The sequence below is a fragment of the Phyllopteryx taeniolatus genome, chromosome 12 (genome assembly GCF_024500385.1).
Source record: "Phyllopteryx taeniolatus isolate TA_2022b chromosome 12, UOR_Ptae_1.2, whole genome shotgun sequence".
Lineage (NCBI taxonomy): Eukaryota > Metazoa > Chordata > Actinopteri > Syngnathiformes > Syngnathidae > Phyllopteryx > Phyllopteryx taeniolatus.
The window spans coordinates 22460305-22487873 of NC_084513.1; the positions used below are offsets into that span (position 1 = coordinate 22460305).

General features: G+C 44.0%; 1 protein-coding gene across 7 annotated transcripts in view; it reads right to left on the minus strand.

The window, feature by feature from the left end:
- kdm6a (lysine (K)-specific demethylase 6A) overlaps nt 1-27569 on the minus strand; it is a 52212-nt gene that overhangs the window by 4578 nt on the left and 20065 nt on the right. For 2 of the 7 annotated variants that reach the window (XM_061793246.1, XM_061793249.1), the window contains 21 exons: nt 18818-18872; nt 18351-18385; nt 17076-17169; nt 15723-15849; nt 14098-14196; nt 12908-13127; nt 12536-12676; nt 11792-11884; nt 11606-11683; nt 10294-10401; nt 9833-10210; nt 7992-8806; nt 6163-6292; nt 5929-6034; nt 2166-2371; nt 1988-2040; nt 1843-1911; nt 1038-1186; nt 839-953; nt 572-759; nt 334-475 (listed from right to left, as the gene is read on the minus strand). In XM_061793246.1, the coding sequence (XP_061649230.1) occupies nt 334-475; nt 572-759; nt 839-953; nt 1038-1186; nt 1843-1911; nt 1988-2040; nt 2166-2371; nt 5929-6034; nt 6163-6292; nt 7992-8806; nt 9833-10210; nt 10294-10401; nt 11606-11683; nt 11792-11884; nt 12536-12676; nt 12908-13127; nt 14098-14196; nt 15723-15849; nt 17076-17169; nt 18351-18385; nt 18818-18872 (3401 nt within the window). Of the gene's footprint in view, nt 1-333; nt 476-571; nt 760-838; nt 954-1037; nt 1187-1740; nt 1912-1987; nt 2041-2165; nt 2372-5928; nt 6035-6162; nt 6293-7991; nt 8807-9832; nt 10211-10293; nt 10402-11605; nt 11684-11791; nt 11885-12535; nt 12677-12907; nt 13128-14097; nt 14197-15722; nt 15850-17075; nt 17170-18350; nt 18386-18817; nt 18873-22554; nt 22756-27569 lie in introns of those variants that run through there. The other 5 variants (XM_061793250.1, XM_061793251.1, XM_061793247.1 and 2 more) reach the window with 5 other exon arrangements.

The window sequence follows — 27569 nt, forward strand, 5'->3', positions numbered from 1 at the left end:
CTTCATTTCTGGCTGTTCTTCGACTGTTTCCCTAAAGCACAAAATAACCACTCTAGAATGGCAAAATTAACATGGCTAGGATTTGGAGCACGATTATGGATGATCAAAACTTTATTAAATGTAACATATTTCCAAACATGATTCTTCAATCTATTTGGTTTCTATTATGAGCTTCATTTTGGAATAATACAAGCACTTTTTAAACCAACTAACTGAATTCCAAGCACCATACGATGCAGGCAGAGCACTGAATGCATCACGGTCATGTGAAAAGGGCCATGAGCTCAAAGGTCAAGGAAGGTTAGGTTTTGGAAAGGAGAAGCAAGTTCTCACTTGATCATCTCAAAGAGCTTTTGGTCAGACACTTTGATGTTCCTGGCCAGGTTCCAGGAGAGGTGGATCATGGGAACAATGGACTTGACGCTCTGCAGTTTGTTCCACTCGTAGCGCTCTACTGCCAGCTTGTATTGATGGGCTGGCGAGGACATCAGCAGATAAAAGCCCTCAGTTACTGCCTCAAAACAACGTCATCACCGGAACCGAGCAGTCCTTTCCAGAGTGTTGCCCTCACCCGTGAGGGGTCCGACATTCCACGCGATGTTGTTACACCAGCCGATAGCCTGCACCCAGTGGATGGCACCCGTGTTGAGCCACACCAGATCCCCGGGGCGCTGGATGAAGCGGTAAACAGGCACGTTGGTCTCGTACAGGTCTTCCAGGTTCGGCCACCAGGAGCCCATCAGGAAGTTGATGTTGTTCCTGTCACGGAGCCCCCAAAAGTCAACATCAAGCCTGGAGAACCAACACCTAGCATGCCGTAAATGAGCTTTTGACGCACTTTTCGCAGAAGCTGTTGATGACACCCCAGTATGGTTCAGGCACAGCAAACCATTCGCAGTCGCCAGGACCAATGTTGATGTTCACCGAACAAAAGTTATTGTTCTCCTGGTGACCTAAATAACCCCACAAGCGCTTATTATTAGCCAAAGTGACCCACAATCGCAGGTGATGATTTCCTATCCTTTTTGCATGTTTACCTGGTGTCCTGCTCCCGGGAACCTTCATGTAGAGCTGCACCGTGTTCATGCCCAGGATGGTGTGTCCCACGTGGCTGAGCAGGTTGCCGGCCGAGACGACCCGGGCGAAAGCCGGCAGCTTGGTCAGCTCCTGGAGCTGCTGCTTCCACCTAGAGGCGGGGGGGTGGGGGGGAACATTCCAGAGAGCATGAGACAACTACAAATGCAACCACTGGACATCTTCGCATGTGTATACTCTAATAGTACAACTTACAAACAATAAAAAATAAAAATAGGCACATCAACATATCAGTGAAATCTCAAAAAGATCAACCATCAAAGGTTGAATACAAGTCAACTGAAATCTGAAATTCTTCAGTGTCAGCGTTTTCACTGTTGCTGATATTTTATCTTTGATCCTAAAGGCTAGATATTAACGCTGATTTTAGTTGATTTAACCTCTTCAAATGGCATTCAATTGATTTCAGCCCAGATCTCAACAAGTGTTACATGCATCCATTTTCTAAAGCGCTTCGTCCACATCGAGCCGATCCCAGATGACTTTGGGCACACCCCGCGCTGGTCGTCGGGCAATCGCAGGCCACATTTAGTCAAACAAACCATTCACATCGATGAGTCTTCAATAGTATAGTTACAGTATAGTATATCATAGTATAAATTACAGACGCCTACAATTTAAATGTGATCCAATTGAAATTGTTACCTGTTCTACAATATAACGATTCTCTGTATGCCAGAGGGATACAAGAAACAATATTCGACATCTTCATTTTCCTTGTGGTCATATATGCAAAGGTCCACATACTTCTTTTCATCAGAGAGGTCAATGTTGGTGCCAAACTTGATGTGCTTGAAAGGACATTTCCTCCGCCTACTGACACAAGCGCATCAGTGTGAGCAACAGGAACAAGAAAATTCTTGATTGCGTGACAGCAGAAAAGAAAAGTCACCTGTCAGATGAAGCTACCTCTGCTTCCATCTCCTTCTTCTTCTCGTTCTCCTCCTATTTCACAAATCAACATCCACTTGAACGTACAAGCGTGTGGACCAAAGCATTGGGAGACATGGCCATTCCACCACCGCTAAGTTAAATTGGAAGCTAACGCGGACGTCGCGGTTACTACTAACCCGAAGAGACTCCTGGAAGGACGAGGCCTGATACTGGGCGAACTTGACGATGGTAGTGTGCGAGCGGCTGCTCTCACAGCGCCACATCTTGTGGCTGCCGCTGGGGTCCCAGTTCTCGTCGGTGGGCTGGGCCAACTGGGTGCGCACTTCCACCAGATGGTCGGGATTGGCCTCCACCAGCGTCTTGGTGGAGAAGAGGCCCAGGTCTGTGCACAAAGGGATGAACATGGAGGGTTAGGGTTAGCCTTAAGCCTTGAAATCTGCATCTTTAAGTTTCGAAATACGAGACTGACATTGCTGATCTACAATGTCTTGATGTCAATTTTTTTTTTTTATTTGTGTCCTACAACAATTTGAGCACATGAATTACCGTAATTTCGTGTGTATAATACAGCCATGTATAATACGCGCCCCCAAATTTGACCTCAAAATTCTGGAAAACCCTTCTACCTATGTATAATGCATTTTTACAATGCATGATTTTGCTTCTACCCATATGATCAAAACGAAGTATTATCTGTATTTTGTTAGTTTTTTTTTTTTTTTTAAATAATTATTCTGAAGTTAAGCACTTTTTTGAACCCTTAATCCTTCTTTTAATTCACAGCCCTACTTTTATTTAGTAAATGAGAAAACACACAGTTGTGCTCATATGTTTGATTAACCAGACAGAATTTGAAAGATGGGTACAATTCTTTAAAGAAAACATGAAGGACCAGGCGAAACACATTTAATTTTATTTTAATGGGATTCAAATTAAAACGGTCAAGCATTTCATAATGCGCATTATACACGAGAAATTACGGTAAGTGGCGGGAAGTGTCACTTTAACTGACAATCTGATAGATTAAAACCCCTCCTTGAGCTGTCACCTTATCGTGGTGGAGGGGTTTGTGTGTCCCAAAGATCCTAGAAGCTAAGTTGTCTGGGGCTTTATGCCCCTGGCAGGTTCACCCATGGCAAACAGATCCTAGGTGAGGGACCAGACAAAGCATGGCTCAAAGACCCCTTATGATGACGACAAAAAAATGGACACAGGTTTCCCTTGCCCGGACGCGGGTCACCGGGGCCCCCCTCTGGAGCCAGGCTTGGAGGTGAGGCTCGAAGGCGAGCGCCTGGTGGCTGAGCCTGCACCCATAGGGCCCGCCCGGGCACAGCCCGAAAGGGCAACGTGTGTCCCGCTTCCCATGGGCTCACCACCTGTGGGAGGGGCCATAGGAGTCGGGTGCAGTGCGAGCTGGGCGGTGGCCGAAGGCGGGGACCTTGGCGATCCGATCCCCGGCTACAGAAGCTGGCTCTAGGGACATGCAATGTCACCTCTCTTCCACTCTGGAGTTGCCCACAGTGAGAGGCGCCGAGCAGGTGTGGGTATACTTATTGCTCCCCAGCTCGGCGCCTGTATGTTGGCGTTCACCCCGGTGGACGAGAGGGCAGCCTCCCACCGCCTTCGGGTGGGGGGACGGGTCATGACTGTTGTTTGTGTCTATGCACCAAACGGCAGTTCAGAGTACCCACCCTTTTTGGAGTCCTTGGAGGGGTGCTGGAGAGCGCTCCCGCTGGGGACTCCATCGTTCTGCTGGGGGACTTCAATGCTCACGTGGGCAATGACAGTGAGACCTGGAAGGGCGTGATTGGGAGGAACGGCCCCCCCGATCAGAACCCGAGCGGTGTTCTGTTATTGGACTTCTGTGCTCATCAAGGATTGTCCATAACGAACACCATATTCAAGCATAAGGGTGTCACACGTGCACTTGGCACCAGGACACACTAGGTCGCAGTTCGATGATTTACTTTGTGGTCGTGTCATCGGACTTGCGGCCGCATGTCTTGGACACTCGGGTGAAGAGAGGGGCGGAGCTGTCAACTGATCACCACCTGGTGGTGAGCTGGCTCCCATGGTGGGGGAAGATGCTGGTCCGACGTGGCAGGCCCAAACGTATTGTGAAGGTCTGCTGGGAACGTCTGGCGGAATCCCGTGTCAGAAGGAGTTTCAACTCCCACCTCCGACAGAACTTTACTCATGTTCCGGGGGAGGCGGGGGACATCGAGTCCGAGTGGACCATGTTCCGCGCCTCCATTGCTGAGGCGGCCGACCGGAGCTGTGGCCGTAAGGTGGTTGGTGCCTGTCGTGGCGGCAATCCCCGAACCCGTTGGTGTCCGGATGCCGTCAAACTGAAGGAGTCCTATCGGGCCTTTTTGGCCTGTGGGACTCCTGAGGCAGCTGATGGGTGCCGGCTGGCCAAGCGGAATGCAGCTTTGGTGGTCGCTGAAGCAAAAACTCAGGCATGGGAGGAGTTCGGTGAGGCCATGGAGAAAGACTTCCGGACGGCTTCGAGGAAATTCTGGTCCACCATCCGGCGTCTCAGGAGGGGGAAGCAGTGCACCATCAACACTGTGTATAGTGGGGATGGGGCGCTGCTGACCTCGACTCGGGACGTTGTGAGCCGGTGGGGAGAATACTTTGAAGACCTCCTCAATTCCACCGACGCGCCTTCCCATGAGGGAGCAGAGTCTGGGTTCGCCGAGGCGGGCTCTCTTATCACCGAGGTGGTTAAAAACCTCCTCGGTGGAAAGGCCCCGGGGGTGGATAAGATTCGCCCGGAGTTCCTCAAGGCTCTGGATGTTGTAGGGCTGTTCTGGTTAACACGCCTCTGCAACATCGCGTGGACATCGGGGACAGTGCCTCTGGATTGGCAGACTGGGGTGGTGGTCCCCCTTTTTAAAAAGGGGGACCGGAGGGTGTGTTCCAACTACAGGGGGATCACACTCTGGTAAGGTCTATTCAGGGGTGCTGGAGAAGAGAGTCCGTCGGGAAGTTGAATCTCACATTCAGGAGGAGCAGTGTGGTTTTCGTCCTGGCCGTGGAACAGTGGACCAGCTCTACACCCTCGGCAGGGTCCTCGAGGGTGCGTGGGAGTTCGCCCAACTAGTCTATGTGTTTTGTGGACTTGGAGAAGGCGTTCGACCGTGTCCCTCGGGGAGCCCTGTGGGGGGTGCTTCGGGACTATGGGGTACCGAACCCCCTGATACGGGCTGTTCGGTCCCTGTACGACCGGAGTCAGAGCTCGGTCCGCATATCCAGCAGCAAGTCGGACTCGTTTCCGGTGAGGGTTGGACTCCGCCAAGGCTGCCCTTTCTAGGCGCAGCCGAGGCGTAGAGGGGGTCCGGTTTGGTGGCCTCAGTATTGCATCTCTGCTTTTTGCAGATGATGTGGTTCTGTTGGCTTCATCAAGCCGTGACCTCCAACTCTCACTGGAGCGGTTCGCAGCCGAGTGTGAAGGGGCTGGGATGAGAATCAGCACCTCCAAATCTGAGACTGTGGTCCTCAGTCGGAAAAGGGTGGAGTGCCCTCTCCAGGTCGGGGATGAGATCCTGCCCCAAATGGAGGAGTTCAAGTATCTTGGGGTTTTGTTCAAGAGTGAGGGAAGAATGGAACGGGAGATTGACAGGCGGATCGGTGCGGCGTGAACTCTCAGTGAACTATTTCATGATTTTTAAAAATATGTATAATTTTCATGCTTATAGAAATATATAGACTTTTCGAGCATATCCTAATTTAGAGATATGCACCTGTACATCAAGGGCATCCTAGTTCTGATGTGCAGTACCGTTTTGTGTTTGCAGATGGTGCTGTTGCCACACGTGTCAAATAGAACCACAAGACGCAATTTGCGACACATTCAAAGTGTCATGCGATGCAGTGTCCAAAATGTTAGTAAATGGCAGCAAAAGTTTTTGGTTTTTTTTAGGTGCAGTTTCTTACCTAGTTTGAGGGCTCCTGCCAGGCCCCTGATGACGGTGACAGGGTTGGCAGGGTTGGTGCAGAACTGATGTAGGGGAGGGTAGAAGGCGTCCCTCTTGTTTTCCAACTGCGTGTGAGAGAAGAAGCGCAAGGATCAATCATAAGTTTGGACCCCCTCCAGGGAGGCTAATGAGAGACTGTTTCGCCAACATTACAACATAAGCATCATATTGGGCCTATGTCTATGGTACTCACATAAATGCTTGGCGTCGGCGGGTTGAGCTTGTCCTTTGGCAGGGGAGGGGAGGGTGTGCTCGGGGGTCGTGGCGGCGGGCACTTGTCCAGAAAGATGCTGCTTGCCGACAGACCGTTCTTGCCCAAGTTTCTAAAGGCATGGTGAGTCATGTGATTAGCTCAAGTAAAAGGTCGGCAGGAGTGAGCAACCAAAAACAGCCCAATTGGAGGAGATGCTATTTGATCAGCTTGGAAAAGCATCAATGACACTTACAAAAAAGAGTAAGAGTGAATACGTCAACATTTCTAATTCCAGATGTATTAACTAGACAATAAAAAAAATAAAAAAATTTAATAAAAGAAAAGAAAAAATAAATAATGAAAAAAGGTTTTATGGCCAGCCCAAAAAATACAGTAAAGGTATGACAAAGGAATCACGTCACACGTAATGGAGGCGTATGCTGAATTAAACTGCTGTAGGATTGCACCTTATTCGTGGCGCATTTACATTTAGGGTAAGCTGACCATTTTTATCATTTAAACCCTTCACCATTAGATAAATTGCATTATGTTCAATTCAAAAGTTTACATTTGAGAAAATTCGATATGAAGTCCTTAAGATCCTTAGCAAATAAGTGAATCATCTCAACACTTTTACAAGAACAATAATTACCATTTAATGTACTTTACTATTTCAACCGCCTATATACGCACATCTTGGTGATGAAAAGCGTCACTCGTGTCACCCTCAACTTTTTCTCCGTACTCGGCTGACACTGACAAGAGCATCATTATGCAGCATTACATTTTTACAAGGCATGATGTAAACTCAATTAAGTCAATATTTTGCTGTGATGGAAGGCTTTTCTTTTTACAATTCAATAGTAAAATAAAGATTCGTTCTTCATATTAATTCATCGTAACATTTAGGAAATGTCAGACTATAGAATAATGTTTCTTTTGTACTTTGTGAATAATGCTGGAGATAAACTTTTTCCCCCAAAATGATTTTTTAATTGTTTCTTCTGAGAGGTGTAAACGTTCTGATTTGCAGTTTTGTTCCTAGAAGCGTGGAAATGCAGCGCACCAAACAGTCCCTTCTGGTGCACGAAACAGAGTGTCATGGGGTAAAGCGGTAAAGTTTTTGGAGGCCCGGGGGACCCGCCGTCCGCTCCACGGCCAGGCGCCTGGCGCTGGCCGTGTTCGAATGCAACTTGGTTCTTGGGCTGGAACAGATGAATTCTATTTGGTTCCTCTTTATTTGACTATGCACTTGGCGGATTTGTTTTGATCGTTCGTTGGATTGTTAGCAGTGACTTACTTTCTGTCAAACAATACATTAAATGTTGGCACGGATCCTAATAAAACACGCAAGATGAAAAATGCATTTTCGCCATTACCGTCAACTTGCATCAGGGCTGCGGCTGGGAAGCAGCCATTCAAATAAATAGGGCTTTACATGTCATGATTTTTTTGACAATTAGGCAGATTTTCCTAGACAGAGGTCTGCACGAGTGTTATTGTCATTTGAATGTGTCTTCATTTAACACTGTAAATTCTGTAATTTGGCTTGTAAAGTGTCTGACATGCAGAAACGACCAGCAGAAATGTGTTTAATTCACTAACCATTTATTAACATACTGTGTAATTTGTTACCGTTGCAGAGTATTCAGAAGAACCAGAATTGTATTTTGTTTCCCATTTTAATCAGAGAATGTGCTTTATTTATTTTTTTTTGTGCGCAGGCTATTATCAATTTGATGGGACGTGGCAGAATAAATGCTGAATTTGCATCAGCTCAGGTCCAAACATAGCCACAGATGGAGTTTGTAGAATAGGAAGCATCGTACCTGCACGCTTTGAGCACCTCGCTGGAGCTGGGGTAGATGGAAACCGAAGACCAGGGAGCCAGGGTGGCGGGGGCTGAGTGTTTGTGCAGGGCCCCTTCCCGAGTCGCCACCTTTTGCGGGCTCAGAGAGTCTTCCTTCCCATTCACTGCGGGCCCCTGACTGTCGGTCTGGCTGTTAAGGCAGGAGAGGCTACTGGGAGCGTGCGCGGCAGCGGCGGACAGTGGCGAGGATGCCGAGGAGTGCTCCGACACAGCTTTGGCGACACCCGCGTGGACATTGTTGATTTTCTCTGAGAAAGGCCCTCCGTGGTTACTACAGTTATTATTATCATCATTCGTGGTGGTGTTGGCTTTTCCCTTTAGCAAGGCTGAGAGTGGACGATTGTCTAAAGTGGGCGCACCGGCGACCGGAGAGCCAGGTCCGTCCTTCGCCCGCAGCCGGATGTGATTAGTCGATCCCTGCGTGGGTGTGGTGCAGAGATTTGGGGTAATCCCTGCAGCGGCGGCGGCGTCGGGACCTGACGGCAGAGTGGCAGCTGCTCCCGCGCAACCCCCGGAAGGCGCATTGTCTTTGGTGTGGAGCCCTGAGGTAGTGGCGCAGTGGGTAGGCGAGGACAAGTGGTTGGGCGTGGACCTGGGGGAGGCGGGGGATAAGGAGGAAGCCGAGGACGAGACGGTGCAGGGCCCAGAAGAATGTCCCACCTGATTGAGAATAGCCGAGGAAGAGAATAAGGTCTGAGGGGAGGGGGAGGAGGACGAGAAAGGGGGTTCTCCATTGGGACCTGCCGAATGTGAACCTGGACCTTTGTGAAGTCCCTAGACAAAGACGAGAGGAAACGCACTGAATAAGATTCAACAGCAAGATTGAACAAATCTTAAGCGATGCGGCCTAAAGGCTTCTTTAACCTCGCGCGAGCGGCGACCGCTCTGACGTCACTGCGGCTGTCCCGCGCCCAGTTTGCCTTTATACTCGAGCGCAACCCACGCATGCAGTTTTGAAAATGTGCTGCAGTTCTCCTCCGAGTCAGGGGTGTCGCTACGGCTGATATTGGCTAGGACGCCACAGGGTGGCCATTTTTACGTTCCTTTCAGTAGCAAGGAACAAAGCAACACCAATGGTGACTGTGGAACAGTGTCTGCTAGAACAAATGGACCCGGATCACCAGATGATAAGTTTAATTATGCCGCAAAATCGATCAAGGCGACGGCGGTATGTGGAACCAAGTGGAAGGCTGCGTACGACATCACAGCATGTGACCAATCACGAGAGATGATCTCCGTGGCGTTCTACGCGCAGCAACAATTTTTGCCGTGACATGATGCGATGCGGGCGTTGTTGGCCGTGCGCGCGCGAGAGTATAAAGAGGCCTTAACTGTTCACACATTGACAAAAAATACAATTTTAAAAAAACTGATCCATGTCACATCTATGACTATACACACACTGCAGCGGTTTTTGTTCACATTTGTAGACGGTTTAATTTGGAATACAAATTTCCTACTACTTTCTGGTCACATATACAACAAGTCAAGGACTAAGAGGCAATTTAACATCTGAAAGCGTTGTGTTTGATAACTGTTAAATGGAAATAAGCTTTCATTATACCAGTGATACTAGAATCGGTTGACTACCAAATGCAGTTTTTGCTGACAAGCAGAATAAAAAGATAATTTGGGGGGGGAAAAAAAAAAAAGTTATTCTCATCATGCACAAAACGCATACCAAAACCGTACCAACATACCGTGGGACAGCTGTGCCGCGACAGCTATGAATGTCTGGCATTCAATTTTTGCCCAAATGGGCCAAAAACATAACGTAACCTGTGGCCCCAAAATGTTCACCTGAGTGTTGGCGTCGCTATGTGGACTCCTCCGCGTCTCGTCTGCATGAGCGGGACTGGCGCTGCCGGGGTGACCGACGGCTGTGCAGTTGTGAGGTAGACAGTTCTGCTGCGCGTAAGGCACGTTTCCGTCGCTCGCGCCGCCACCTTCTGGCAATGCCAGGCGGTCCCCACCGGGGGACCCGCCGTCGAGCGGCCCCAACGACGGACTCGAGCATGACCCGTTGGCCGTGGGTCGGGTGACTGATGGCGGTCCGATGGCTCCGTGATTGAGGGGGGAGTAGCGAGGGGGGCCTTCGCGGCAGATGGGGGACTCTGCTTGAGGACCATTGGCAAGGCTGGCCCGCGGTTGGGCGCCCGACATCGCCTGATGCCTCACCTGATGAGACCAAATGGAAAAACTGAGGAATTGCGTTTACTTGCTTGAGAATATTGCATAATTGCATAAGTCAAAATGTGTACCTGCTGCTGATGCTGCTGCATGAGTGAGAACTGGCTCTCCAGCTGATCCAGCATCTGCACCTGGAGGGGCTTGAGGATGGCTCTATTGGTTCGCAAGTGTTCCAGAAGCTGCATAGAACAAATTTTTATACCTTTTTACTTCAAAATCTACACAAACATCATGCTGAAAGATGAAATAAAATGAGATACTGTATCACTGGTTGTAAACGTAAAATATTCTTTATCTACCACTAGGGGTCCCTGTATGAAAATGGCCAACAGATCAGGGTTCCTTAGATGGAGAATGGAGGTGCGGGTTAGGAAAATGTCTTCAAGCCAAACAACATAATGTATAGGATGCATTATAATTCACTACTAAGTATTTTGTACACTACTAAAATACATTTTCTTCAATTGCTTTATGCATAACTTAGATCAAAATGTGTCTGGTTCAAGTTTGACATCTATGCGGTTTGTCAACTGCAAACGGCAAGAAACAGCACAAGACTTGTAAAAACGGGTGGACTTGAAATCACTGACGGTGTGAAGTACTTTCACCAATTCATATTCAAGTACCTGCCCACTGCACTCAGCCGAACGGCCGGCCAGTCTCAGCCATACAAGTACAGGTATACGTTTGTTGTGTTTTAAAACATAACCCAACTATATTTATAATTTATGATGTAGCAGTGTATGAAATAGCAAGAGATCATCGCGGCAGGTTCAATTCAAATGAAGGGGAGCAGATCACGAGCATGACCTCAAAATATCCCCCCTCTTTCTCTTTTCACTTTCACCCACGTCGCCTCGGGCTTCACATTCCCGATTAGTCGGCCAACAAGCCACCGCTTGGTGAATTGCGCTTCACAATGACAGGAACAACCCCTAACCCCAATCATGGTCCCAATGAGCCTGTTCACCTGTGGGATGTTCCAAACAGGTGTTTCATGAGCATTCCTCAACTTTCGCAGTCTTTTTTGCCACCTGCCTGTGCCAGCTTTTTTGGAACGTGTTGCAGCCATCAAATTCTAAGTTCAGGATTATTTGCTAAAAACAATCAAGTTGATCAGTTTGAACATGAAATATCTTGTCTTTGTGGCGTATTCAACATGTTTGCAAATCATTGTATTTTGTTTTTATTCATGTTTAACAATGTCCCAACTTCATTGGAATTGGGGTTGTAATTTAGGAGCAATCATCAAAATAGAAAAGCAAGTGAGGACCTCTCCAATCCAATGTATCTGTACCGGCCTGTTTGTGTACATGTTATTTAAGAAAGTTTGCTTTTCAAAAATGCCAAATCTTATGATAATTGAAGAGTGATAGTTCCTACCTGGAGCTTCTGTGGTGTAAGGTACCAGCTGGGAAGCGGCTGTTGATTGGCGCCGTCTGCACACGAGTCCGCAACACTCTGCACACGACCAAAGGAAGGGAAAAAAATACATACGTGAACCCAGTGTTCTCCGCTTAAATTGCAACGTGTGCGGTCTGTGTGGTCATGTTCTGCTCTTGGCATTACTTTGGCTGGGCTGGCAGTGCGTTTCTTTTTGGCAGGACTGGCCTGAAGGTCGCTGTGATTGCTGGTGCTTTGGACTCCCTCCTCCTTGCAAGCCTACAAACCCAGCAGAGAAACAGCTTGTGATGACAGCCATCTGTACTTTGGCAAAGAAAATAAAAATAAAGTAAAGTAAAAAAATAAAAATAAAAAAAAAAAGACCCCTGAAGGCTTTTTCAGAAGGGAGGGGGCAGGGGGGTTGGACATGAATCTTCTGCATACACCCACTACATTCGCATGCTTCCAAATAAAGAATGCTTGACAACACTGATTAAAATACAGGTTGGTTTCACGCCTTCTATCTTAATCAGAACTATTGATTAAGGTCTTAATCAGAGTCTTCATGGTGTGCTTGTAGAATAATGCAACAATAATATTGCATTAGTGCGCAAACATGCAGTCGGGTCTTGGCTGGGTTAACAAGTCAAATCATTTTCATTATGACTTTTATTTCCGAATTGTATGATGACTGGAAATATCGTCGTCTTAATAGTCATTTCGATGCAAGATCGGTACATCTTTACATGAAGTACAGCGTGCCATATGATGATGCTTGTCGTGCTCCGTCATCATTGACACCTCACTGTCCCCTTGATTCTGCACCTTATTCCATCTTTAGCTTCTCACGTCCATGCCAAGATGCAAAGCAGACTACTGACTGTGCTTCTGTGCTTCGCTGAGGTCTCGAGAAGGAGCTGGATCTCTCACCTGCTGTGCCTGTGCAGCGTTCAAGGCCCCCTGCCTGGACGTGAGCTCGGCGGGGATGGGCAGGCTCCACGCCTCCTCAATACTAGGGAGCATTTTACTCTTATTTTGCAGACTACCTGGCTGTAGGTTACACAACTGAGCCTAGGAGAAATTGTGTCAAGACACGTTTTAGTGCAGAACCAACAAGACACAAATAGAGGAGAATATATCACAAATGTTTTATGTAATGAAGGTGTTTGATCATTACAAAAGCACAAAATAATTCATATCTCAGGGATCAGATATGAAAATTATTTTGACAAGCATTCACCAAATAACCCGACAACATCTACCAGGGTTGCATCCAGCTTTTGCCAACGGAAAACAGACTACCTGCAGCAACTTGATGCGTTGACCCAGCACGGCAGTGTTGACGCAGGCTTTGCTGCGTGTGGCGTTGACGTAGCACTTGATGGCGTCGTGCGGCTGCCCGCAGCTCTCGTACAGCGTGCCCAGGTCCATCCAGGCGGCGGCGTGGTTGTGGTCCAGCTGTACAGCGCAGATGTAGGCCTGCAGCGCGTCCATAGGCTGGTTCTGCTGCTGGTAGAGCACGCTGAGGGCAGACAGGAAACGGCCCCCCCATTTGCCAAATGTTTTTGAACCAGCCGCTTCCCAGAATAATGTATTGGGTCAAGTTTAAGTCCCTTTTAAACAGCCTTTCTCTATATGAGCGTCACCAACATGAAAATGGAAGGATTTTTTGCCTTCAGGCAGGAAGACGTCTGTGCATAGGGGTATTACGATGTCATCTAATTGTCTGAATGCGGGACGCCTTGTTGTTGTGTGAAAGCACACGTAGTTGGGACGAGAATTTACTTGGCCGTCTTCGAGATAAAAGGTAAAGGTGGAAAACTTGGCTCCTGTGTGATAAATCTGTGTCAAGGACACTATACAGCCCAAAATAAGCAAATACATACTGGAAATTGTGGGCCCTGAATCTGTAATCTAGGAAAGTTTTAACTTTTTGAATGGAATTATGGAAATAAATAAACTTTTCCATCATATTCAATTTTTTTTGGAAAGAGTCTGTAGATCGGGGTGACAAACATATGGCCCGCAGGCCGAAACCCACCTGCTCGGAGGTACAATTTGGACAGCAGGATGAACTTGGAAGTAATAAACTACATGAAATGTGGTGGTGGGGATTAAGGATAATTTTGAGAATTATTATTTCGAGAAAATGGAGTGGTAATATTTCCTAGGCCTTCATTAGCTGATTTCATTTTCAAGCGCAATACTATATTTTTCAGTTCCAAATACCTGTGACATGAAGTTTTATGAGAACATTCTAAGAAATTAGGTTTTGTAAAATGCTACAAAAAAATAAAGAAATAAAAAAGTCTGATAGTCTTCTATAGTGTATTTATTTTATAAATACACACCAAAAAATTGTTCTCTCTTATGTTAAGTATGGTATGATTTTACTGGTCCGGCCTCTTTCACATCAAATTAGGCCATCCGTTGTGGCCCCTGAACTACCGTGAGTTTGACCCCCCTGCTATGACTTGATTGTTCTTCCTCACCCTATGGAGCACCAGGTGTCAGCGCTGGCCTCAGACTTATCGATGGATTGACGGTAGGAGATGAACGCATCCTGCACCTTGCCGATACTGGAGTAGCACCTAAAAGAGGAAATGGACGAAGAACAATGATGAGTGATGATAACCAAGACAAATACTAATACCTTCACAATTATCACTTACATATTGATTAAAAAATAAAATGCAAACATTGAGCTTTACCATTTGGAGCAGATTGTGCTTTCAGGTAAATTCATCATCTACTCATGTACATGTATTTTCAGTGTTTCAGTCTTTTCACCACTGGATCGGACTGATTCAGTCCCAATAGAGAAGAGTGGTACTGCAAATAGCATACAAATGTGCATGCAAACATTTTCAACTTATATTCAATTGAATACACCACAAAGACAATATTGTTAATGTTCAAATTGATTAACATTTATTAATTTATTTAATTTTGTAAAAATATTCTCTCGTTTCAAATGTGACGCCTGCAACATGTTAAAGCTGGGCCAGGGGGATCTTTACCACTGTGTTACATCACCTTTCCTTTGAGCAACACTCAACAAGCTTTTGGGAAGTGAGAACACGGACTGTCAAAAGCTTTGTCGGTGGAAATCTTTCCCCATTATTGCTTGAGTTGCTCAACAGTCCGTGTTTTTCTCCGGTGTGATATTTTGCGCTTCATAATGCGCCAGCACAATTATCAAAGAGAGACAGGTCTTGACTGCTGGAAGGCCAGTCTAGTACGCGCACTCTTTTACTAGTAAGTCACGCTGTTGTAACCAGTCAGAATGTGGCTTGGCATTGTCTTGCTGAAGCGAGCACGGATGTCCCTGAAAAAGACGTTGCTTGGATGGCAGCATACAGTCCCTTCCAAAAGTAATGGAACGGCAAGGTCAATTCCTTTGTTTTTGTTGTATACTGAAGACATTTGGGTTTCAGATCAAAAGATGGATATCTAACACACATGTAGATGTGTTAAACAACTCCGGACAGAGCACATTTTGTTTGAACCCACCCACTTTTCAAGTGAGCTAAAGTATTGTAACATGTGACGAATGCGTGTTTCTAGTTGCTCAGGCTTTGGGTTTCACCTGTGAAAACTGCATTTGCAGTTAAGCAAAGATCAAGACCAGAGAGCCGTCTATGGGAGAAGAGCAAACCATTTTGAAGCTGAGAGAAGAGGGAAAATTCTCTTTCATCTTTTTTCATTCATCTTTTGAGCTGAAACCCAAATGTCTTCAGTACACAACAAAAACAAAAGAATTGACCTTGCCGTTCCAATACTTTTGGAGGGGGCTGCATGTTGCTCCAAAACGTGTAACTTGCAAACACCCCCATAGACATTCATCACAGATGCTGGCTTTTGAACTTTCCGCTGGTAACAATCCGGATGGTCCTTCTGACGACACCACGTCCATGATTTTCAAAAACAATTGGAAATATGGACTCTTCAGGCCACAGCACTTTTCCATTTTGCATCAGTCCAATAACTGAGCTTTTCAGAGATGTTCCTTTTTTACCCAATCATGACACTCACCTGCTTCCAATTAACCTGTTTACCTGTGGAATGTTCCAAACGCGTACTCAGTGCAGTGATTTGGGGCTTTTTTTGGTCTTACCTGCCAAGAAAGTACCAGGACTGGCCAGAGTTTGGGTCTGCTTCTAGTGACTTCTGCAGACATTGGATGGCATAGCTATCCTTGGTGCCTTTATCCCCTAAGTGCTCCACAGTGTGATGCATCCAGCCTAAAAGAGACCAAACAAACCACCTTAAAGCCTTTTTAAGAACATTGTCTAGGTTGAGTGCCAGCAGATCCTGAGCAGGGTGGATCTGAGTCCTATCAAAACAGACTGCGTATTCCCCACAGTGCAATAAAACAAAATGGCATTAACAAAAAAGCCCTCTTTTCAAATGGAACTACACCACAGGTACCAAAGTGCTCTGTGCACTGCCCCCTCATGATTACTACTGTACACACCTGTGGCGAGCTCCACAGGTTTATCATGTCAACCCAAAAAGGCTAGACTTGTAATGTGTTTTACTACTGGTGTGGCGTGACATTTTGTCTTGCGAGACTGGGAGAAGAACTTTGAATCCTAAATGTGGACATTAAAGAGACAAGATCCAGGCTTTAATGGCTACACATGCAATCAAAGCTAATTCAGTTGCCATTACGCTCCTCATCACTTGGTGTGTGTGCGCCAAGTTATTGTTCTTCTGCCATGGAGGAACCTTAAAATAAAGGAACATCTCTAAGCAGCCTTTTAAAACGGGTTGAGTAAAATGCATTAAGTTATTACATTTTACACAGATTTTGTAAACTAGTCACATCAGACACACAATTTATTTACGTGCCTTTTGTACAGAACCCAGCAAGAGGGCATTGCCACAATCGTGAGTTCCTTTGAATGACAACAAGGCATCACATAATTAGATGATGTGAGCGCCAGCGTCTGCTCTAATATGTCCAATAAAAATCCTTAATTGCTTTCAACACAACAGGGCGGGAGGTGTGAGGGACACCCTTGTTCCCTTCCCTGACATAAGTATTGTCCTGCCTGTGCGATAATTCCCCACTGCCCCCAAAGTCCATGTCGGAAAATGTCAGCTTTTACAGAAAGAGTAAAGAAGGTTTCTGCTTTCCCCAAACCATTTTTTTTATGAATTTATACTGCCTCTGGAAAATTGCAGTGACATGTGCGCCAAGAAAAACATGCCGTTGGATATTAAAGTTGTTGCTCTTCATTAAAATTGTTTGCATGAAACTTGTGTTCAAAAAGGTTTGTGTCTTGACACAATATTCATTACAATGGCAACGCGTAATGGCCTTATCACGTATCAGTACATTGTATCGATAAGTTCTCAGGTGTAAGTACTTGCGCTTAGTCTGAAAAAAGGGCATTGGAGCATTCTCAGCAAAGTGTTGCCGTTGACATGAATGAAGTAGTCACGAGGATCCAGTGACACTCACCAAGCTGTTGCAGTGTGGTCGCCTTCAACTGAGCAGGAAGACTCTCTGTCTGCAACAGACTCTCGTAAGCTTCTTTCGCTGCTCGGTACTTCTTCTGCAGGAGAACGGACAGATAAGTCGATCCAGTCAAGACGGCACACAGACAAAAGATCTCCCCACACATGGAATGACCGTCTGGACAAACAAACTTGGGAGGGGGATGGTCATGGATTGTGAGGACAGGCCAGACTCAAGGACGTTTGGACCTTGAAAGTGTGTGATTGTACGTTTCGGGTGGCCACTAAAGCACCACTGTAGTTGTGTGCGGATCAAACGTGAGATGCTATTTGTTTTGACTCTGGGACCTCAATAACCTGACGTAACAAAGTTCATTGAAGATACAGACGCAGCATCTGCTTATTGACCAAAGTGGCGTAAACACAAAGATGAGCTGTCTGATATTGAGCCCAATTCTACTACTTCTGAAGTTAGCAAAGGTCTGACGGTCTGAAAGCACAGGTGTCAAATTCAAGGCAGACAGGCCACATTGTCACTTTCGCTCTTCTCGACATAAGAGTATTGGCGGAGGTTGTGAAAGTGGTCTTTTTGTCCTTTCCTTTTTATACAAACTAACTTAGACGTAAAGTATTTTAAAAGCACCCATACACATACTGTGTAATGACCCGCACACACACCCAAATGACATCACAATCTGTGAACCACACTGAAATATGTATCTTTCGTCTCTTGAAAGTTGACACTGTGCACTGCCTCTGCAACCTGCAATACTTCATTGGTGGAATGCCTGCATCTTTGCCCCTGCGTCATTTGATCAATACCAGCTTGAGCAATTTTTTTATGCTGCCTTGAAGGGTAAATGTCTCCCATGCTGCAACGGCAACACTTAAATGACTATTTTCAAAAAGTTATTGATGATTTCAAATTTGCTCTTTTTTTGGCTTGTGCTGCCAAGCGACTCTGCGGCTTCATCGGCCTCGCTAGATAGCATTCGCAGGCTAGTACATGCTCTAGTAGTCAGTGACCATATTCCTAGTAGTAGATAAATCGTTATTTATTCACATTGTATATGATAGTCTTAAGTCTTTTTATTACACTTTTTCCCACATTGCTGACACAGGAGAGCCCTACTTAGAGAGGATAAATGTAGGCCTATTTAAAAGATTCAAGACAAGAAATATATTCAATGACAACACCATATTTTAATATAATGACCTCACTAGGGTATAACATTCAGAGATTAGGGGGAAAAAAAGAGTGAGAGGATGTACAGCTTACCTGGATCTCATACAAATGAGCAATATGGAACTGAACTGTGGGGGAAACAGAAGCAGAACAAATGAATTCATATTTGCAAATATCATTTGTTTCATAATCAATATTACATGTTCACCCCATAGACCTGTCAGTGGGTACAGACTGCATCCAGCATGGAGGACAGATGGAAGGAGGGGAGTGGGACAGTAGGGTGACTGTGTGTGCTTTTGTAATGTGAAAAGGAAGTGAGCATGTGCGCTGTGGATTTGAGATCTCGCAGCTCTCCTCCTCCTCCTCCTCCTCCTCCTCCTCCTGCTGCTGCTGCTCGTCTCCTAGGCAACCCCGTTTTTCGGGAGGGAGACGGCAGCAGAAAACAGAATTATTTCCCTACTTCCTCATGTTTTCGACATGTCAGGTAGATGGGAGAAGCTGCACTGATTTTCCAGAGCACATTAGCAATAAATAGTGGTGAGTGGTCAGCGGCTTACTTTCAGTTTTGGACAAAGTGCAGAGGTTTGAGTCGATCAAAGCCAGCTGAAAATGCTGCAGAAAGAGGAGAGAACGTTTCAATTTCGGGAAAGCTTTTGTTCGGGGTTAGTGTACCAAATGCAGTGGTTGAGTACCTAAAAGGGTTGAGTACTTTTGCATTTCCATGTTCAAACATTTGAAGAATATGAAAATAAGGAATTCAAACCGTACCACTTTTTGGCACCATGAAGCTAGGGTACCAGCCATGGTGGAACGGTACATAAAAGGGTGGCGCTACAAACACCTTCACCTTTACCATTTCCATATTTTGAAGATGACCAGAATAGCTGAACCTTACCCCGATTTGGTTGCCTTTCATTGGGGTATCAGCTGCAGTGGCATGGTACCTTAAGGGTGGGGTTAAAAGCACTGGAATTTATCGCTTCCTTGCTTGCTCCAAAATAACCCATCGGAACTCAAATCAAGTTTGCGGCAAACTACTGTTGGGTTACCAAGCACACTGCTACATAAAGGGTGGAGCAAGACACAAATTAGACAAACACCCTATTTTAATTTCCTCGTTAAAAGCTTTGAATGGTACCACTTTGTTAGGGTACAAAGTGCAACTGCTTTGCCCCAGTACCCGTGGGTAGAACTGTTTGTTGATTGGTTGATAGAAAACGTCTTCTCCACAAAGTGTACACATCATCCCAACCTTTGGCACAGTCCTTTTAGAGTACCAACTATATCATATTGTGTGTGAAAGAGTGAACCAATCCAAACCACACCAGTTTTTGGCATCCTGTTGTTAGTACCAAAAAGCAGTCAGCGCCTGAAAATGAAAAACGGACCCAATCTATATGAATTTTTGCCACCCTTCGGTACGGAAATGGTGCTAGATACAGCAATCGATGGATTGTCACGGTTTTGCATTTCATTTTTTAATATCCCCGACTGTTGGGTTGTAGAAAGTCTTCCCAAGAGCTACGTATTGACTTTACTACTACTTCCACTTTGGCTTCTTGGAGAATTACCATGTGTTCCAATACTATTATAATGTCACTGACTTGCAATGGAGACAAGAGATCACGTGTCTGGCTGTGCACCAACAATCCGATTAACTTCTCGCTGGGTGTCTGACAGCTTGTAATTTCATTTCACATACACGCATGCGTGCAATTAAAGTAGAGCTGTGGAGCCTGGAAAGACTCATACACAATTTATGACAAACAGAATGCAACAAATCGAACAAATTATGGATACAACATTTTTTGGGTCACAATTCCTCTGAGGCTTTATATATAGGGCCGCAGTACCAGCTCTGTTTTTTTTTTTTTTTAATATTACTGTCTACATTTTGTATCTTTTACATACTCAAAAACGACTCAAATATGGTGCATGCATGCATCTTGGTGGAACTTTACGTACAGTGGGTACGGAAAATATTCAAACCCCCTTAAATTTTTCACACTTTCTTATATTGCAGCAATTTGCTAAAATCATTGAAGTATTTTTTTTTTCCATTAATGTACACACAGCACCCCATAGTGACAAAAAAAGCTGCATTGTTGAAATTTTTGCAGATTTATTTAAAAAAGAAAAACTGAAATATCGCTCAGCCATAAGTATTCGGACCCTTTGCTCAGTATTTAGTAGAAGCACCCTTTTGAGCTAATACAGCCACGAGTCTTTTTGGGAATGATGCGACAGGTTTTTCCCACACCTGGATTTGGGGATCCTCTTCCTCTCCAGTTCAAAATTGACACTGTTCCAGATTATTGCATTACTAGTCAATTCATTTCTTGAAGTCTCTGCACCATTTGCACAGTGGTGACTTTACCAGACTATTGCTCTATTAGCCATTTCAAACTGCTCTAAATCGCTAGAGGACTGTGCATCATGAGTACAATTGTCAAAAAAAAGAAATGTATCGGCATTACCACATTACTGGTAACCTTTTATTGCTCAGTGAGTCTCCGTACTGTGTTTTTATGTCTCAAAAATATTTTCTGTCAAATGGCTGTCTGTTGTCGTACTAGAGTGGCTCCAACTACTGGAGACAAATTGCTTGTGTATTTTTTACATGCTTGGTAAATAAAGATGATTCTGATCAGGTTCCTTAATAACGTTTTTTTGTTTGTTTTTTTTAGTTTTTACTTGACTTGCTGGTATTCTGGACTACGTTACAAAATTGTTCCGTTTTGTTTGCTATCTTCACACCAGGTTAGCCTATCAGTGAGAGCTGTTGTGAGAAAGTACCTGCAGCATTAGACACTCATGTGGACATGTATTTTCATGAGGTTTTCAACAATAATGAATAATTAAACAAGGGTGTCTAAAGTTTTTCTCCCAAGAGCCACATACAGAAAAATCAAATGAATCAAGAGCCACCTTGATATCTTTAAGTTAACACACTAAACCAATCCATCAGTGTAGGCAAAACTATGTGAAGCTATAATATAGTTTTTGTATATTCTGTGTATTTAAACAACAGCTTGGTAATAAAGCAAAAAGACTGCTTTTGAGGGATTTGAGGTGGCCAGTAGCACTCTATCCCACTAGACGAGATCCAACCTGCACTGAGCAGCAGCAGAATCACATCTCCACATTGAGAACCAAAACAGAAGCATTCTGGAACAAGCGGACCTTGTCATCACATCTTATTGGTTGAAAACAAGAAAGCGAGAGATGAGAACAAACTTCTCTTAGCCACACTTGCCACCCAGTGTAGAAAGTAAGTACTGTGGTACAACAAAGGCTAACAACACGGGCCGTGGCAAACGTTCATTTCAGTCGATGCCGCAGGCCGCAAAAGAAGTGGGTGGCTGTGGTTTGGCCACCCCTGATTTAAACTATGCAAACTTTTTGAACCTGCCCCATAAAAAAGTCGGAATTGAGAATTGTTAGGAAATAGAATCAAAACGAGGAACTAGAAGCGGAACCTGAATCATTCAAATTCAAACAATGCCCCCAGAGAGTTGAAGCAAAATGGCTTCCGTCGCTGACCAGATTTGTGAGGCACCTGGAAACCTGTGCATGAAACTAACAGAAAGTCAGCCATTTTGGCTCAAGTGGTCGTATTTAAGTGGTGTTCGCCGCCATAACCAATTTTGAACCAAGTATCCTAGAGAAATCTAAGAGTTTTGCTTAATTTACTTATATAGCACATTTCATACACAATGTAACTCAATGTGCTTTACATGATTAAAAGCATTTAAAAACAAAGTACTGTACAGAAAAATAAAAGCATGCTAAAATTACTGAAAGAACATACAGTTCAATGAAAAAAATAAATGAAACTGCTCTAAAATGCTCAATCATAAGCAAGCCAAAAAAAAGCACAGTTTTTAACTTTGACTTAAAAACATTTACAGTTGGGGATTAGAATTACATGGAGGCCCGCATCAAATTCTCGAGGGAGCAGATATGGCCCACACGCCATAGGCCGCCCACCCCTGCATTAAAGAGACAATGCAACTGTGATGCTGTATCAGAATAGAATGTACCGGCTTGATGCATACATTTAAGATTCACATTTACGATCTGAACTGCAGATATTGAAATATGAAGCGTCGCGTCTCCAATAAGGCCCGACGTTGCTTCAGGAGGTACTGACGACCACAGACAATCAGTGTCAGCCGGAACGCATGAGAGTCGGCGGCGCCCGGCACGTGCGCACACATCGGCTTAAAATAAACGGCCTCGAGAGAGACGTGGAATATCAGTTGTCACGATCAGTGGTGCACAAAAGCGTTACCTACGTTACGGGCGGCTCGTCAGCCCCATCTCGGAAGCCCTCGCGCATCCTGCTGCGGCTCTCTCCCGTCCGTCCCCACCTTCCTCCTCCTTCACACTTTGGCTGATAATGCAGCACTGACTGTTAGCTTGACATTCCACCTCTCTCCTCATATCTTTGCCTCTCTCTCTCTCTCTGTCTTTCTCTCACTGCAGTCTTACTTCCCAGTGCCCCCTCCTCCTCTCATCTACTCTGGTGTCAGTGATTACTATTCAGCAGAGGGCTGCAGTGGTGGGTGCAGAGAGAGAGACAGAGATGACACACAAAAATACCTCAAAAGGAGCTACACCAGTTCCAGTGGTACCATGGTTTTACACTGAAATCAATTATAATTTGAATAACTTGGAACAGTTCAAACTGTTACCGTCGTAAGACCTTTAGTAACTGTACAGGCAATAAAGGTCCCATGCCATCAAAGTCAATTTCCTATACTGTTTTATGCATACCAAGATAGGTCAAAATGACCTGGTTTAAGTATGACATCTATGCTGTTTGTTGATTGAATGCAATAACATGCATTCATGGTCGCCAGCGAAGATCATCGCGGCAGGTTCAATTCATATTAAATGGGAGTGACTCACTAGCATAACCTCAAAATATCCCGATTAGTGGGCTAACAATCCAAAGCTTGGTGAATTGTGCTTCACAATGACAGTAAAACATCAAAAGACGCAACCTCGCTATGAATGCTTGACCGCCCCAAGCTTCAACACGCTAGTAAAAGCTGTGATATGCACCATACAGAGCTGTTTTCTATATTTAAATTGGGGAAGATGAGCAAAACAATCAAAGCAAAACTTATTTACATGTCGCATATTAATGTGAAAGCCGACTGTTTCAACTGCCAAGCATAGAAGACCAACTACAATAGTTTGAAAAAGGACATTTTGGGCATTTCCAAACCAAAATATATTGCAAACCCTATAAAATTTATAAAGAAAAATTGATGGCACAGGATCTTGAGGTAACATTTTAAGATTATTAACTTATACACAGAGGTAGACAACCATTCTGTTAAAAATGATAACTCATCTTTAAAGAATACATTAAATAAAATTCATGTATGCATACAAACACAAATATACATGTATATACATATGGATAAATAAATGTATATATATATATATATACATACATATAAATATATATATATACATACATACACATATATATACATAGTTACATACACACACACACACACATAGATACATACACACATATATATATACATATATATATATACATATACATATATACATACATGCATACATATACATATATACACATACATACACATATATATATATATACATACACATACATATATATATATATATATATATGTGTATGTGTATGTATATATATATATATATATATATATATATATATGTGTATGTGTATGTATATATATATATATATATATATGTGTGTGTGTATATATATATATATATATATATGTATACATGTACATACACACAATATATACACGTGTATATATATGTATATATATATATATATATATATACATACAAATACAGACATATATACATACATATATACACACGCGCGCACACACACACACACACACACACACGTGTGTGTATAAAAAATGTTTGAGTGTCTATAAAAGCGTTTCATAAATTCTTGACTCCACACTCCATTTTTTCATACAGGAAAAACAGATGCATGACACCATCCATTACAAAAAAGTATATTTATATATCCAAATAAAATTCCTCTGTTCATAAACAGTTGGTCAATATTTTAATACTTGGAGCAGGAACAATTACAAGAAATCGAACAAAAACAGGAATAAGAAACCTACCCAATAAAGCAGTAACAGCACTAAACATGGCTTAACAGAACAACAGTCATCCACGACTGCCCATCATCTCATGACGCTGAAATGCTTGCAAATTCTGGGGGTAAAAAGTACTTGGACACAATCATTCTGCTTGAAATGCATCTCAGGATTTTCTTCTCTTACTACCATCCTCCTTTCAGGAAAGGTGTGACGACAATGCCCACGAAGTCAAACACATGCATTATTTGATGGGGGCTGAAATTAGAGCTGAGGTGCGCCGAGTTCTCTTGTTCCAAACAAAATCCTGAAAATGACCAAATTCAAAACTTTGGAAGCCTTATGGTGTTGAGGTGCGCTGATTTCTGTCGTTCAAAACGCAAAATACTAAGTTTTGGGAGCTTTATCCTATTGTTTACCTTTGTTCTCTCACCTCCCATTGGACAAATTCGCAGTCGCTAATGGATGGGAGTCAGTGCAGTACAGTGAGGTCATCATGCAGCATTTATAACATAATCCTGTGTTTCCAGAGACTGCAGTCACTTGACACGTTAGAATTGGATTCTGCAGGATCAGCGACAAAATATACAGTATTTGTCCTTAAAATAAATCCCTGCACTTCCTTTGTGCCTGAGCTCATCATGTGCAGTCTTTGCCGGTTGTCTTTCTTCCGTCGAAAGTTCTTGTATCTGATGTGCTTCATAATTGGATGAATGTCAATGCCACACACAGTGTGTGTGGCATTGACATGAGTGCGTGCGACGCTGGCAACGAGCCGAAGCAAATGGCAGACAAAGGAGCATGAAACAAGTCAGTGGCGAAAAGAAAATGCTTTAGAAATGATCAATAGAAGAAAATGTTGCCTCCGGTTGCACAAAAATCTTTTAAATGACCACAAATGCATCATGACGAGACCTGTGCGAGGGGCCGTATTCAACACGGCGTGCCGTGGCTGTTTTGTGCGCATACGTGTGATGTCACCGACCCGTTCCGTCATTAGCAGCGTATTTGTTTTTGTAATGTGACCGACTAAATAAAAAGATCGCATTGAACAAAACAAATCCGAATTGGGCACCATACCCTGCAGTGTGAACGTAGCCTGTGTGTGCTCCCTGTAATTTTTTGAAGTATTTTACTTCTCGCAGATTATCCTTGTTCTCTGGAGCTGGGAATACACGATGTGTAATGCAAATGCGAACAATTAATGTTACCGGTCACATGTGGTGATTAAAAAAATATTTTCACACGCATATTTGTCCATCAGGAACATTATTTCCAGCAGTTTAGAGAGTGTACTAACAAATTGCAATTTCCTACTTAAAAGGCTACTCAAATTACGAAAAAAGTGTTGTACAAAATAAGGTTAATTTAGGCCTATACTGATTCTATTTTATTACAATAGTCAAATCTTTCAAATGCAGACTGTCCAGCACAAAATATTTAAGTGCAAAATATAGTTTTTAATTAGAATTTTGGATTATAGGTTTCATAGCCTGATCTAGTTTTAGGTCAAATTAAAAACATTTTATTGCCTTACCTTTACTTTTTCAATGAAGTCCTTGCGCCTTTCCCTCAGAACAAAAAAACCCTCTTATTTTCCAGTCCACTTTTTCTTCTTTCTGCTTCAAAAGTGTCTCTGTCTCAATATATTCACTTAAGATATGAAAACTATATAAAACTCATTTTTGTTACATTTTACAATTATCTGCTACTTTGTGTTGGTCTATCACGTAAAATCTCAACAAAACATTCAAGTTTGTGATTGAAAGGTCACAAAATGTGAAAAAGTTCAAGGGGTATGAATACTTTTTCAAGCCACTGCATGACATATCACCTGCACGGCTGCTGATAGCCACCAAGTAACGCATCCCATTAAGCCTCAGTTGCTACAAGACATGACTGAGAAACAATCAGGTCGACGCAAATCAAGCCAGGTTTTAACAACCAATTAAACCATACTTAACACCAGTGGAACCAGCAAAGCAAAGAAAGAACAAACACCCCCGACAGACAGTCAATACAGTGTTAAACTACTGAACCTGCACCAACAGTATTTAAAGGTCAGATGGCAAAGATGTTATGGGGTCAGTTAAAATTCATATTTGCATTGTTTATATATGTAATACCTGCACCTAACCTCCAGCAAGTTTTCAACCATAGTTTAGCTAAAAATGAGTTTTTTTATGACGCATATTGAGTCCTCCCCAAACATACCCAAAACTCTAGGTGTGGTTACTCTATCCACCACCAGGGATACCAGAAGTGACGTTGCAATTGACAAACACAGCGCGCTACACACTATACGCAATGGCGAGCAACGTGTTGGAATATGTGGAGGAGGAGGATTTTGACGTACAGGAGCACCCAACTGAACTTTGCATCGTCAAAGCGTACATGTTCGAGCCGATCAGACAGTGACGACGGCGAGCGGCCAAGTAGCAGCTGTACAACAGAAAGAGAGTGGCCACTGGCTCGATGTGACGGTATGTCAAAAGCATGTCTTTTTATACATTCATGGCTTGAAATGATGCCAACATTTTTTAGCACGACTATACAAATATATATAAATGCAGCCCTATGGGGGGCACAAGTCAGTGCAAACTGTAGGCCGGTCCCAAGCCCGGATAAATGCAGAGGGTTGCGTCAGGAAGGGCATCCGGCTTAAAACCTTGCCAAACAAATATGAGCGTTCATCCAAAGAGTTCCATACCGGATCGGTCGTGGCCCGGGTTAACAACGTCCGCCACCGGCGCCGTCAACCTGCAGGGCGCTGTTGGAAATTCAGCTACTGTGGGTCGAAGTCAAAAAAGAAGAAGAAGAAGAGGTGGAAAGCGGGTTCTTCGGCAGAAAGAGAAGAGGAAAACACAGAGCCTAGAACTGAATGTGGGGACTTTGAATGTTGGGACTATGACAGGAAAATCTCGGGAGTTGGTTGACATGATGATTAGGAGAAAGGTTGATATATTGTGTGTCCAGGAGACCAGGTGGAAAGGCAGTAAGGCTAGAAGTTTAGGGGCAGGGTTTAAATTATTTTACCATGGTGTAGATGGGAAGAGAAATGGAGTCGGGGTTATTTTAAAAGAAGAGTTGGCTAAGAATGTCTTGGAGGTGAAAAGAGTATCAGATCGAGTGATGAGGCTGAAATTTGAAATTGAGGGTGTTATGTGTAATGTGA